Raw genomic sequence first — 14,961 nt, 5'->3', positions numbered from 1 at the left:
TGTATACAGTGACCTCAAAGGAGTAAAAGTAAAACTCACAATGAGTCTTTATATGGGCTCTACCTCCCCAACTTATACATGACAACTTGTATAGATTTAGAGTAAATAAAAAAAAAATTACGATAAAAATTCAGAAATAGCATAGAGTTATAAATATAATATTTTTAATTGTTGTAATTAATCATTGCCGATCGCCAAATAGGCATCGAGAGTGATCATCGTGTATTTGCAATCAGGGCCGTGGAGAGAACTTAAGGGCCCCATGGACAAGCCAACCTGGGCCCTTCTCAAACGAGGTATTAAACTTACCACTGACATCCAGTGACGTCCTTAGGAATGTGTATACCAAAGAGATAATGTAAAAATATTAAACAAATTATGATTTATGAATTATGATAATATGTAAGTGTTACACAAATTTCGAGACATAAAAATATATTATTCATTATTCAAAACTTTGTAATTTTATTGTTATGTTGGTTTAAGTTTTGTGGTATAAAATATTTAAAAGCCAAAGTGGCAAAGTCATATACTAATATACTAACACATATAATATGGTACAAAGTAATTATTATATTAAGTTGTATTTATAAGAGTTTTAAAAAATAGCTTTTCTAGCTTTTTTGTTTGCAAAAGTATCGATAATGCTATTATAATCCAATTGTCTAGCAAGATCAGGTTCCATAGCAAGTGTGCCCAAACTTGAAAGTCGATCTTGAGCCATGGTTGATCGGAGAAAGTTCTTTACTCTTGCTAGTGTGCTGAAAGATCTTTCTGCTTCAGCTACAGTCACTGGCAGTGTGCAGAATAACCTCAGAGCAATACATACATTTGGAAAAATGCTTTTCAGTTTTTGTTTTTCTAGTGTGTTAAGGAGATTAAGAGGTGAAAGGTCATTTTTGAAGTTAGCTGCCTGAATTGATTTCAAGTGATTAATTTCTTCCACCAGATCTCTAGAAACGTCACTGCTATACAAATTGACAAATGTGTTTGATTTTTCAGCAAGTTCTGCAGTTGAAAATTTTGGAAATTTCCATAGAAAATTAAACATTTCATCTATGTTTCGAACAGCAGTGTACCGTACTGTAATATTGGCTATCACACAGTCAATTATAGTATAAAACACCTGCTTAATCTTCTCTTCTCGGTTGCAATCATCTACTTGAGTTGACCCATCAGCTAGTTTCTTTCTTATGGTACGTTTTTTTGGAAAGGTTATTGCACTATTTATATTTCCACCAACAAGCTTACACTCTTCCAAAATCATTTCCCAGTTATTTCTTAAATGTGTCAAATCATTTATCAAGCTGTCTAAATTTTTCACTTCCACGTCAATTGTACATTTTCTTGTTTGTAAGACTTTATTTCTATAGTCGATTGTGGTCAGCACTTTAAACCAAATAGAGGCCATAATTACACATTCAAATGAATCGGCATACTTGGAAAGTCCCCTAAGATCATTTAAAGTTTCAGCAGTTAGATTAAGATTTTGAACCTCTTTGATCGCCTCTTTAATGCCTACTATGTTCATAGAAAATGGCTTGACACATTCAATTCTTGAAGACCATCTTGTATCAGACATGTTGTGAAGTGAACATTTCAGATGTCCTTGCAAGATTTCCCATCTCTGAGGGCTAGAACTAAATATATTATAACATTTTTGTAGATTTCCAAAAAATGTAATGGCCTCAACGCAACATTGAGCAGCTTCGACTCCGCACAGATTCAAACTGTGACAGGCACATGGTGAAAAAAGAGCTAGAGAATTTTCTTTCATAATTCGACTCTGCGCACCTTTATACTGTCCACTCATGTTACTACCATTGTCATATCCTTGACCACGGCAATCACTTAGTAGAATATGATGCTCAGCTAGAGTACTCCGGATAAGCTCTGCTATTGCCTCACCGGTTTTTTTGTTGCAATCTACAAAAGCAAGAAAACGTTCTTGTACTTCATACTCAGAACTCTGATCTGTGGAACATAAAGTCAGATATCTCAATATAAATACGGTCTGTTCTCGATGAGATGAGTCTGGAGTTGCATCTACAATAATTGAGTAGTACTTAGCATCTTCTCTTTCTTTCAAAATAGCTTGTGTAACATGGTTAGAACAACATTTAATAAATTCGTTTTGACTGTCAGGGGAAAGGTAGTGTACTTGCATACGGCTATGAGTTGACTGAGACTCTCTGACTTTACTCATATGCTCTTTCAACAAGGGATCATAATTACTTAATAACTCTAGAATACCTAAGAAGTTACCGTTATGTGGGTTCCCTACAAGATGACTGTCCCCTCTAAATGATAGGCCTCGTTCTCCTAGAAAAATCACTACATCTAAAATTCGGCGCAAAATTTGTCTCCACCTATCTGCTTCATTTTTTATATTATCACACAGCAACATGTCTACAGTTGTTTTACTATCTATACGAGACTCCAGACAACGCCATTCTACATAACACATTTTGTGATTGACACTGTTTTCATGAGGTGTTATTCTATCATGTAATTTTTTCCACTTGTTGTCTGCAGAGTATCCTTCAGGAGTTGACAACATTGATCTACTTGGTTGTGGTAGTTTACTAAATAACCTACACGGAAAGCAATACAGTGATTTTTTAATCTTACTCCATACAAGCCAATCTCTGCATATTTTTTCATTATTTTGAAGTGTATACGTTAAAACAGAACGAGGAAAAGCACGCCCTTCTTTATCTTCTGGGAAATAAGGTGGGTGGGGAGAAGGACCACGAAGGACTGCCTGACTTATATCATCTTGTTTTAAAATTAAAAATTCAAACTGTCCTACGTCAAAATCGTAAGGCTTAGAACTGCCGGGATGTTTTGGATCTGTAATTGTAAATAAAGTATTAACAGTTTTAGATTTTTTCTCGTCAATATTAATGCTTGTAAATGTTTCGGCACTAGTTATTAACATAGAGCAAATAGTTCCCGGTTGGTCAGATTTGGTTGAGCTAGATGGATTTTGGTATGTTTGTAGTTTATCAACTATTGTACTAGGAATGATGGGAGAATTTTGAAATGTTTGAAGAGTTTCTTGATTTACAGAGGTTGGAGAATCAGTGAGTTTAGTAAAAAAACTTACATGGTCAAGAGTAGTTTGCCCCTTTTTTGCAGCTTTTTCTCGTAAGTCTCGTTCTTTTCTCTTTTTTGCACCTGATTTATGAATATAATCCATTGCAAAGACGCAGAGGATACGATTGACTAGGAAAGTTTTTTTTTAAGTACTAAATAGTCTATTATACAAACACTATTATAATGTATAGTTATACACTAACACAGTAACACGTCATATCACATACGGTTTTATTTCACTACATAATAACAATATTACAAAGCTGTAGAACACGCCGCAGCCGGGACACGCACGTAAACTAACAAGAATACGTATAAGTATATAACGTGTGTGTGAGTAACAATATGCGTCGACGCGTTATCTTATCGGCAATCGCAGTTATTCCACAGACTAAATAAAAATGACTATTTATAATCTATGTGTCTTTCTTGAAAATGTTATATAATATCTACGATTAACTTTAATATTGTAGTGTGAAAATTCACTTTATTGTCGATCTATTTTAATAATTATACAGCATACGCTAAAATTATAACTACGATTCATATTCGTGGTTTATAAATAGCTTGACACCGTGATCGATAAGAAGTGGATTTGGTCAGGCCCCGGGCCTTTTTTGAAGCCCGGGCCCCTGGGCTACAGCCCCGGCTGCCCCCCCCCCCCCTCTCGTCGGGCCTGTTTGCAATAATCTAATATAAAAAGTTGTAATAATGTTGTCACAATAACAACAAAATAGTCAACAATCAATTTTATATTTCAATTAGAATATTAAAACGACCATAAATTACTAACGATGTCCCATTAGAAATATTCCTGGGAAAAGTTATATTGTTGGGAATTTTCTTTTATAATACTTTTCCAACTTTCCCCAATTTCACGATTATTATTTTTGTATTATAATGTGATTTATTAAACTGTTTTATTTTAAAAGACTGAATGCAGTATCTTGGTGTAATATTAATACATCATTACCAATATAACTAAATTTTAATAAATATAAACTATCGACTGGGGAAAAACTGTTGATTCGATGATGCAATGGATAGAACCTACTTTCAATGCAAATAACCTTTCTAAAAGGCAACAAACCCATTATTTAAAGAGTTTATCCAACAGTTAAAAATTTAAAGTTACAATTAATTGAAGTAGTTGAAGAGATAGATTTAGAAGATTTAAAAGATTAAAATAACCTTTAGGTAATATATTATCAAACCGACATAGTTAAGCCTATTCATATTGTAGTATATCTTTTAAATTCAAAAACACTTGGTAATGAGTTACCAACATTTAAGGTTGGTATTGAAGAACATATTGATGTTTCTGAATTCATTCACGATTTCGCAAAAAATATTCCACTGTCAGTTGCTATAAAAATTATTGAAGATATTTTTCTAAAATTGAATTAAGTTTCCGATACAATGGGAAAAATGGTTCAAGTAAAAATGAATGATGTTTTAGAAAAAAAAAAAAACAAAGGTTGCAAAACATTAGTTCAAGTTTCAAAAATGTTATCTGGTGAAGAAATATCAATGAACGGAATACCTGAAAACTTAAGCCTTGATAATTTAGTATATTTTAAATATGCTCCTATAAATTCTGTGGATGTTGAACATTTTTTTACAATGTTCAAATTACTGTTAGCTAACAATAGAAGAAGTTATACGTTTAAAAATTTGAAAAAACATCTAATTATTCATGTAATTTTCAAAGTAAAAATATATGGTAATTTTAACATTTGAAACTAAAAACGTGTATCAATTATTTTTTAGAATTTCAAGAAGTTGAAATATTAATATTTAAAGAAGTACGTATCTGAAAACCCATACTTAAAAATAATTCATTACTTTTTGTAAGTTGTATTTATTTTAAAATTTAAATAAAATATATTCATTTTAAATCACCAAATATTCACTTAAATATACATATTTGGTGATTTTTAAAGCTACAAGTTCTCTGCCGTTGTATTTTTATGAAAACAAAATTAAAATCAAAATTTAGACTTAATTGTTTTCTTTATCGAAATAAGGTTACATATTATTGAATTATTTTAGTCAACTATATATAATTTGTACATATGAAATATTTTGTAAAGCTTTTTTTGTTATGCATTAATATAACTACAGTGCTTGTTAAATATCTATATTATATTTTACCTGAGACGAGTAAATTTCTTTACAAGTATTTAGCACACTTTGGTCTTGGAAGACGGTTACAAACAGTTTGTAAAACTCATCATAAATAATATCTTTGCCTAGCAATTTTAGTTTTGCAAACATTTTTTGAGCAGCGTTACCTCTATCGTGCTGTGGATGCTGGGCAAAGAAGACTGGCAGAGAAAGCTGCAAGCAAAAAATTAAATGTACATTATTATAATATACGTTATTATGAATCGAAGAGATTTTACAATATATCTTAACATTATTACTATTAAAGAAATTATTATAATCATTACTATTAATTTTCTCTATCATTTTATTTAATATCTTACAATTAATTTAAGGTTAATTAACTTGTAGAAATATTCATAGTATGTGATTCCAACACGGAATACAAACAGTTCAGGCGTACGGTATCAATGCCATTTGGTCCTCAAAAATATTTTCTACAGCAGCAGTTTTCAACCCTTTTTATAATTCACGAAATCTTGGTTCACGGATAATAAATGAACTTGTAAGTCTGAATTCACAAAGTCTATTACGGTACTTATTTTTAATGAATGTGTATGACGAAAAAGCTCTCTCCAACTCTCTCCATTAACATAGAGCTCGTGAGTGATAGAAAAACCTAATCTAATGCTTTATAGGAAAGCTCTGGATATTCGTCTTTCTCTTCATCCCAAAAAGGCGAAGTAAAGAATCCGTTTTCAGTTAATTGGTTTTTCTTTTTCTTTGACTGATAAGACTGCAGATTTAAAACATAATCCAGTGGTCTTTTCCGCATTTAGGGGAGTATTTTTCAAAAGCTGTTTTGGGTCCATTCAAATGTTAAATAATTTAGTTTTTGATGTCTTATTATAACGTGATAAATTCATGTCAGCTTCAGTGAGAAAATCATAGTGTTAAAAAATATCTGTTAATTATTCTCAATAAACGACTTCCAAAATTCTAACTTTTTAACAAAAGATTCTATTTTGTCATTAACTTGGAATATTGTCACTACAATGTTTTAAAGAGTAAAATTTAGATTGTTGAATTTCAAAAAAACATTGTTGGCAGAGTTGGGTGAAGGTATGATGCGAAAAAGTATAGGTATTGGATAAATTAGTAAGTGTAGCTTGAATGTTTTAGTTTCGGTTCAATTTCTTTCAGTTTCGAAGAAACATTTATCCTAATAACGTTAAATTTGTCAATATCATCTTTGTATAACGCTTCTGAACATTCTTTTAAAAAACCATTTTGGAGATCATTACATTTCCATTTCTATTTTTGTAGGCACATGTTTAGTATTCAAAAATTTTGCCACTGTTTATTCTACTTTATACCATCATAATTAAAATTAATTAAACTTTGAATTTGTATATTTGAACAACCTCATACAAATAGTATAAATCCATTTAAACAATAGTTTTAAAAGTTAAATATTTAAAATATTTAAACTTTTATAAATGTTTTCTATCAAATTAACTTAACTCAATTAAAAATTATCATTAACTTGCTGAGGCATGCATTTTAATTATTAAAATACAAAAGAATAAATAATATATTAAATTGAACTAAAATTGATTAATTTATAATACTAATAAATAATAATATGCAACAGCGGTTAACCTTTTGTAAAATACGGATCTCCGATAAAAGATTTTTAGAAATCGAGAACGCCTACCAATTTTTTGTGGAATACCTTTTTTTTACAAAAAATCTCATGTTATGATAAACCAAAATGATGATGATAAATTTCTATTACAAATTACAGAAGTATACATAACAAAAAATATACATTTATATTTATTTTTATCAAAATTAATTTTTCATAAAATTGTAATATAAATTATTTTACTTTTAAAATTCTTAAAATGTAATTTGTATTTACTTAATTATTAAGTCTTAATGCGATGATTTATGAGTTTTTGAACATCAGGCTCAATTCTTGAAAGCTTTAATCGTAGTTCAAATTCTATGTTTTCTGTTCGGTTTTAAAACTTATTCTCAATATAAACAAGAGCAGAGAAAACTTTTTCACATAAAAAAGTTAGAAAAATGGAATTAAAACTTTCAGCGCTTTATTTGATAATTCTGGATGATCTTTTCAAACATGCAACTAAAATTTTTCAACGACTTTTGATTGAATTGTATTTTTAAACTACTGTCTGTAGAAATTTCTACAAGGCTGTCTTTTTCCAATGATGTTAGTCCATTCATTTGATGAATATCAATTTCAAAAGGTTGTCGAATCCAATGTCTATTTTTATCTGGAATAGAAAGTAATCACGGAAGCTACGCTGCATATCACCCATATGTTGCATGAAATATTTAGAATCTTTATCAGACAATTCTTCTTTGGTTAATTCATTAGAATTTTTGAGTATTGAATTTCGTTGTTATCGGTGTAATAAAGATAAGGTAGGCTTATCTTCTCTTATAATATAAAATATATTTTATATAAAAAAATAAAAATAAAATAATAATTCAAAAATAATGTAGTACTACACTTATGTAACGTATTGACGTACGTTAGGGGTTAAGGCTGCTACAGGTGAAGAATCGCTGTTATACATAATAATATTTTAATATACGCCGGTGTTAATACATTTTCATAAAAAATCGTATTTTAGTTCCCTTCAACGAAAGAAGAATGGAAAACTGTTACAATAGGATTTTGTGGCTGATGCAATTTGTAGACTGTGGTGGTTCAATGGATGAAAAACAGATACGAATTTTGCGACCACCTCCTCCCGGGACCACAATTACAACTAATTTTATAGTATTGTTTTGATGGCAATTGTATTTAGTAGTTATCAACTATTTTAGGTATGTTGATGTGAGAAAAAGCGGGATAATATCCGATTGAGGTGTCATAGAATTCGCTAGATTTTATGAGGAGTTAAAAAAAGGAAAATTACAACTTCTAAATAATAATGAAGCCGTGAGTAATCTAAATTTTGTTTTTCTTGATGATGAAACTTTTTCTCTGCATGATAATATTTTAAAACCATATGTTCAACGTTAATTAGCTGTAGAAAAAAGAATATTTTATTATAAATTGTCTAGATAAAAAATTGCGTTGAAAACATTTTTGAACCCCATATATAATGCACATGTACCATTTTTTTGATTTTGTATTAATTCAATATAGTTCTAATAGCATATCGGCAAGATCGACAGCACCCATACATTTTTTATACTCTTCCACAACATAAGGTCTTTAAACTTAATTTTTCTTTTTTTACTATACATCACCATTTACAAGTACCTAATGATTAAACACCGGTATATGTCGATAAAAAATTAATTGACTTTCGGTCATATTAGCGAATTAAAAATACATCATTTTTTGTTTCGACTCTATAATCAAATAATCCTGGACCTTCTTCTTTTTTAGTTCTTTTTTGGATTTAAGTATACATATATTTCTCTATTCTATCTTGTCTGACAGTATCAATATAAAAAAAAATTTTTTATTTATTTTTTAAAGCTATAATTAGTTAAAATGACAAAAACCAATTATCAAAATAAATCTAAACATATTTTACTTCTATAATTTACTAGCTAATACTATAAATGTATCTCCAGAAAATCTTAACCCATAATTTGAACATGTTCCTTTTCTTTGGTAAATTACAATATCATACATAATTCTCGATTGTAAAAATTTTGAATCCCTATTTATCGTGCTTGAAAACCCAAATAACTGACGTCCATTTAACAAAATATAAGTAAATTATTAAACCTATAATTTATTCCAAAATTAAAAATGTCAGCACTGAATATAAAAATTTCACCTATGTAACCAAAAATTATAAAAGACCAAGTTCAAATGGTTTATTTATAATTTACAGTAGTAAATTATACTGAAAAATAATTATACAATGTATGTAACTTACAGCAAATGATACATCAGAAGGAATTTTGGTGGTGAGCAACAAAAGTCTTTTTCTAGAATCATCTATTTCAGTCATATTGGAATATATATATATATATATATATCTTTATCCAATTATTGTTTAATACATTTCTTTTTAAACACAAGAACTAACCAATTATAATTAAAGTAAATAATTATAATAGTGTAACCATAAATATTAAAATTATTAAACAAGTTACTTTAGCCACTCAATATATTAATAGTAGGTACTAATAGAGTAGTAAACACTATTATGCGTGATGTGTGTAGTCCTCGAACCATAATATTTATGCATATTATGTACCTAGTACTTACTTGTCTACTTGTATAGGTTATCGCTTTGTTCATCGTTATTATAAATCGCAATATTGAGATATATTAATATGCTGTACCAAGGATTTATTCTCGAAATTAACATAAAAAAAAAATAAAATAAAATAAAATAAACGATCATAAACAGCAATTTTCACGTATTAGATTAATAAAAAAATGGGTGTTCTTTAATTATATTTAATAATACATGTAAGTTTGTTGTTCACTTACGATTACTTATCTTTCATACGAACAGAGTTTACTAACGTTATATTAAACATTTTAGATATAATTAATTGATTCAACACATTGGAGACAAGCATCATTTTAGACACGGTCTCTGTTATAAGCTTAAATAGGTAGGTAGTACTATTATTTATACTTACTATGTTATTAATTTGGGGACAAGCATCGCATTTAATGCGGCATTGCTATGAAATAAATTAGCATATAAGGCCTATGTAATATTTAGCATGCAATAATTTATATTAGCCCCATTTATGTTTACAGTTCTTTCAACTTTTAAGACGCAAGCAAGAACTTTATGTTTACAGTTCCCTACCAATGTTACAAACATTTATTAGTAATATACATAATATCTTTGATATAGCACTCACAGATGCACTAAATATTTTAAAAGTTGGACGGTCAGGATTTGTGCATGACATTTATTATTGATCATGACTTTCTTCAAAAAAACCAAATTTGCGAAAACAATTTTTGATCGTCTGATTGCTTACATCATGCAACGTGAAATGAATTAAATTGCCTACAGGATTATAAATTTTTTTCTGATTTCTTTGCTGTAGATTGTGATCAAAGTAAATTGCCTTAAATATTTTCTAAAATGTAATTGACCAGTGTTGGTCAATACTTGTTGATTTATATTTAACCTTTAAATTTTGGAAAACACTCATATCCAAAGATTAAATTAGTGACGTTGTATTAGGAGGTAAAAATACAAGCTTGATGTTTTTCAAAGATGTAAGGATGGGCCATACATTTGTTTAAGACGAGGCATATAAACCATTTTATTTTGTCTAACTCCATATACAAACGTTGTAACCATTCGATAAAAATGGCCCAAATCATCCATGCGTTTTTATTTGTGTGATACTCGACTAGAAATTTTTCTAAAGCAATTTGTTAAAAATAACGAGGTTTTTTACTTTTTCCAGTCTTCAAAAGCTTTTTTGATCCAGCTATCGATTCGTGTTTAAAACACAGAGAACTATTAGATAAAAATTTACAAGAATCTATAGAAGTTTTATAAATTTGTATTTTTAAAATTGTGTGTCGTGTCTTACTTTTCACTTAGATAATCAATCTTCGGTGGCTTTAAATTCGTTGTTCCCAAGATTTCTTGCAAGGTCTTCAAATTTAGCTTTTAATATTTGACTCAACACTTGAATATGTGTTAGTAACTGGCTAGTAACCAGTGTAAGCCATTCAGTAGTGCCTCGTCAAAATCTGAATCTTAACTCTGTAACGAGACAAAAATGCATCGCACATTAATACCAGTACTACAGTCACACTCCCGCCCCTAGTGATGAACAGCGACACTACTATCCGTCGAATACTGTTCGACGGCAGTAACAAATAACTATAGATGGCGCGAGTGTGCCACGACATTTAAAACACTCAACGTTGATGTATAGAAAAGGGAGAAAACCTGTCTTCTAGTTACAATAATGGCAAGTTCTACTTTTTAAACATATTAAGAAGGACATATCACGAAAACTGTACGCCCAATATGACTAGAAAAGAACAATAAAGAAACAAAACGACGTTGTACGGGAGGCATAACTGGCACAGATATGATGACCAATACGTACACATATACCACCCGTCCAAATGATCATGAGTATTAGTAGTGTTACGATTGTATATTCGTGGACAACCGACTATAGCAAAAGCATAGTATACGGCATCGATCCACGAATATATCTAACCATAACTTTGAGTACGCCACATAGAGCGACCAGTTAATAACTACTGTTGAAGAGAAGCCGCCATTTGGAAATCACGAAGCCAACCACACCACCAGTCAACCACCATCGCAGTCAGGAGCCACATCCAACGCCGAGGGACCACTGCCGATACTTCCAGACCAACCCAGGTAGAAGTTTACCCAGTATAAGGTACGTACCGTCGTACCACTAGTCATTCGACGTTCCCACAGACTACGTTAAAACACGTAGTAGACTGTGTGGAACAAGTCGACATTAGTACAAGTGTCATTCCCAACACCTCTGTACTAACGTTGTAAATCTAATGGTACGTACGTATTGTGGTAAGATAAATATTATCACCCAATATATAGTGAATTGTACGAAATATTTGTATTGTAAGTTCTTTAATGAACATAATTGATTATATTATTTTATTGTACATTCCTAAAGGGAATCTAATTTTGATCTTATATGTAAATGTATCCATAATGTACAAAACCTAACCTTGAAAGTGAATAAAACAAAAAGTAATCATTAAACCATTCTAAGTTTTATTACAACTCTCTAATTTCCTTTTCCTGTTTGAAACTTAGCCAAAATCTTGTTTTATGAGTTAAATTCGCTTGGTTTGTTGATTTTGATACTCCTAAATTTTTCAAAAGACGACGAGTATTACAGCCTAATCTCTGTAAATTAATTTAGTCGAGAGTTTCTAATTTTTGGGCAAGCGATAAATCTTTGCATACACGAGACATGATTACTGCACACATCAACACGATTCACAATTGATGCACCAAATAACTTTAACACATATTATATTTGAATATACGCACAATAAAGATAGGAAAATATAAGTGTGTGGCATAAATTTAAACTATTATATTTAATTGGATTACGTGAATATTATGGGACTATTGATTGATTAATATATAGGTACTCGATAAAAATATCCCAATTATCCAGATTCGTGGCCCAGATAAGCGGTGAACGTTTACACTACAATTATAATTTGTTTTCGAAATAGAAGAATTTTCCTGATTAACCGGCATCTCTATTGAGCAGAATCGACTGTACTATTATATATATATATATATTGTGGCCACGCGGACGTAGCTTAGTGCGGACATGTGTTGTTACAGTTGTTTTCGTTCAAAGGAGCGCCTTATATCAGATTTTTGTGGTTTGTCTCAGTGTAATACACGGTTAGGTATACCCATGCGCAACGAACAGGTGTCAAGATGCGAGAGGCAGAAGAGAGTTGTGCACAGGCCCGTCCTTAGGGGATACCTGTGCGTCGAGGATGCAAGAACATCATCACGGTAACGTGGCCGGGATGATGTTTGTTTCACAGCCACTGTGAGCATTTACATCGGACCAGAAGACCGGAGTCAAGAATGCGAACCACCGAAACCTACGAATATTAGGGGTTGAGGGTTCGACGGTGACCTGAGAAGAACATGCTGATCCCCAGTGGATGTCTCATGGAGTCATGGGTTAACCCTGTTGTCCAGAGACTAGAATACGGCATCAGGATACTCACTTGTCGTTAAAGGCAACTTAATAGCATCCTAAAGAGCTGGTGCCAGGGACGCAGCACACCGAAACCCAAATAGGGAATAGGGGTTGGAGGTTCTGGCAGAGACCTCAGGAAGAGTGTACCGATCTCCAGTGGATGCCTTAGGGGGGAGTCTGGTGAACGGCTACGGTAAAAGCCTGGACGCCAACGAATTCTGGGAGAGTTAAGCTCGAAAATGTCCTTAAAGGGTGACATTGGTACCAAGGGAAGGGGGAGCTCCTTTGACTCAAGTTCTGCCCAGGTCAATGCCCCCTAATTAAGATGTCAATCATAAACTGGCGTCTTTTGTCGGTTCGTTTCGTGGTGGTTGTAACAAAAGCTACTGTGTAGTATGTCAACAGCTGACAGGTAAGTTATCTAATGAACGACTAATTTTCGCGTGATTCTGTTGCGAGGAAGTTAGTTTCTCCTGGGTGACCATCCGATCATCCAATAAAATTAACGAAGGTTGCCTCTAACCAAAAAGGGAAGTGATTGAATTAGTTACAACCTGACCAGAGGTAACGCTCCAGGCCATCGTTGTCTGTTACAAATTCTTCGGGCCCCGGTGCTGGAGATCCATAAACGACACGTTAGGGCGGAAAGTTTAGCTTTTGCGTCCTGATGATCCTCTGTGGCTCGTAACTAGTACAAAGTGCTAATACATGGTCCACAGTTGTAGTCGTAAGGTACAAGCTATAGGATACTCATGTCTTATTTTATAACTTTTACCTTAGGGCCCTTAGGCTGTTAGAACATTGCAATTACATAATTTTATTATTTTATTTTTTTGTAATAATATTTGTATCCTAGTTTTTGCCTATTCACTAACTAAATCTTAACCTCTGCAATGATATTTCTTGTGAGCACCGGAAAACAACTTTTAGTTACATTTTCCGTGCTTACAAAGAACATATTATTTAGGAACCACGCCCATATTTATTTATTTATTTATACATTATAATATACCCTTTGGTATTAATTGTACAGTAAGTATAACGTATCAATGTGATAAATAGAATAGTTAACAATAATTAAAATGATAATAATAATAATATAATATGAATACAATAATAAAATAATATAGTGATAACAGTAATTAATCATTAAATAATATATGACATGAATTAATTTAATAACATTTAATATTTTACAAATTGGCTAACAGTTAAAAATAGATTTAAACTTAATAAATATTTATCTTAATAATGAAACAAGTATGTATTTAATTTAGTATTTGATTTAAACTTAAGTATACATTTTGTTTAAAAAAATCACGAGTCATAAAGAAGAAATCTATGTGGTCGACTATAAGATTACATAATGAGAGAGCTCTAGGGAAAAAAGATGCGGAACTGTAGTTGTTTTTATAAAAAGGTACATGAAATAAATTCGATTTTCTTAAATAGCGATTTGGTGTTTTAAAACCAATCATAGATAGCAATTCCGGTGAATCAATAAGACCATTCAGTAAATCATATAAGAACATAATATCAGCAATATTTCTTCTTAGTTCGCAACTTGAAAATCCGAAAACCGAGTTTTGCAAATTGGTTATAATAAGTATATTCAATTTATAACACATACGTTTTAAACATTTATACTGAACATTTTCAATCGCCTCTTTATATGAAGAATAACTTGGAGACCAGATTAAAGAACCAAACTCAAGGTGAGATCTAACAAGATAAAAGAACAATGTTTTAAATGTATAAACATTTTTAAAACTATTCGTACTTCTATTAATGAACCCTAACATTTTGAAAGCTTTTTTAATCAAGGCATTTATATGTATTGAAAAAGACATATTGCTTTCGATAACAATTCCTAGGTCTCTAATATAATTGACACGCGTAATAACACAGTTATTAATATTATAATTATAAGTTATTACGTTATCTAACCGTGAAAAAGTAATAACACTACATTTAGTTATATTTAAGGGTAGGCGATTATGATGACTCCAAATTGCAAACCTATCC

At 31.1% G+C, this 14,961-nt stretch overlaps 2 protein-coding genes across 2 annotated transcripts; both read right to left on the bottom strand.

The window, feature by feature from the left end:
* Positions 1-598: 598 nt before the first annotated feature.
* LOC112597142 lies at positions 599-1,582 on the bottom strand. The gene has a single exon (XM_025343081.1). It carries the CDS (start codon positions 1,580-1,582, stop codon positions 599-601), a length of 984 nt encoding a protein of 327 aa, XP_025198866.1.
* A 17-nt stretch (positions 1,583-1,599) lies between these two features.
* Positions 1,600-3,202, bottom strand: LOC112597141 (zinc finger MYM-type protein 1-like). The gene is made up of 2 exons (XM_025343080.1): positions 1,732-3,202; positions 1,600-1,640 (listed from the first exon to the last, which is right to left on the bottom strand). The coding sequence occupies exons 1-2, from the start codon at positions 3,200-3,202 to the stop codon at positions 1,600-1,602; spliced, it is 1,512 nt and encodes a 503-aa protein (XP_025198865.1).
* Positions 3,203-14,961: the final 11,759 nt, after the last annotated feature.

This window comes from Melanaphis sacchari, unplaced genomic scaffold (assembly GCF_002803265.2).
Source record: "Melanaphis sacchari strain LSU unplaced genomic scaffold, SCAv2.0 Contig37_pilon_pilon, whole genome shotgun sequence".
Taxonomy (NCBI): domain Eukaryota; kingdom Metazoa; phylum Arthropoda; class Insecta; order Hemiptera; family Aphididae; genus Melanaphis; species Melanaphis sacchari.
The sequence above is the reverse complement of the archived record's forward strand: the minus strand, read 5'-3'. Positions and strand labels throughout refer to the sequence as shown.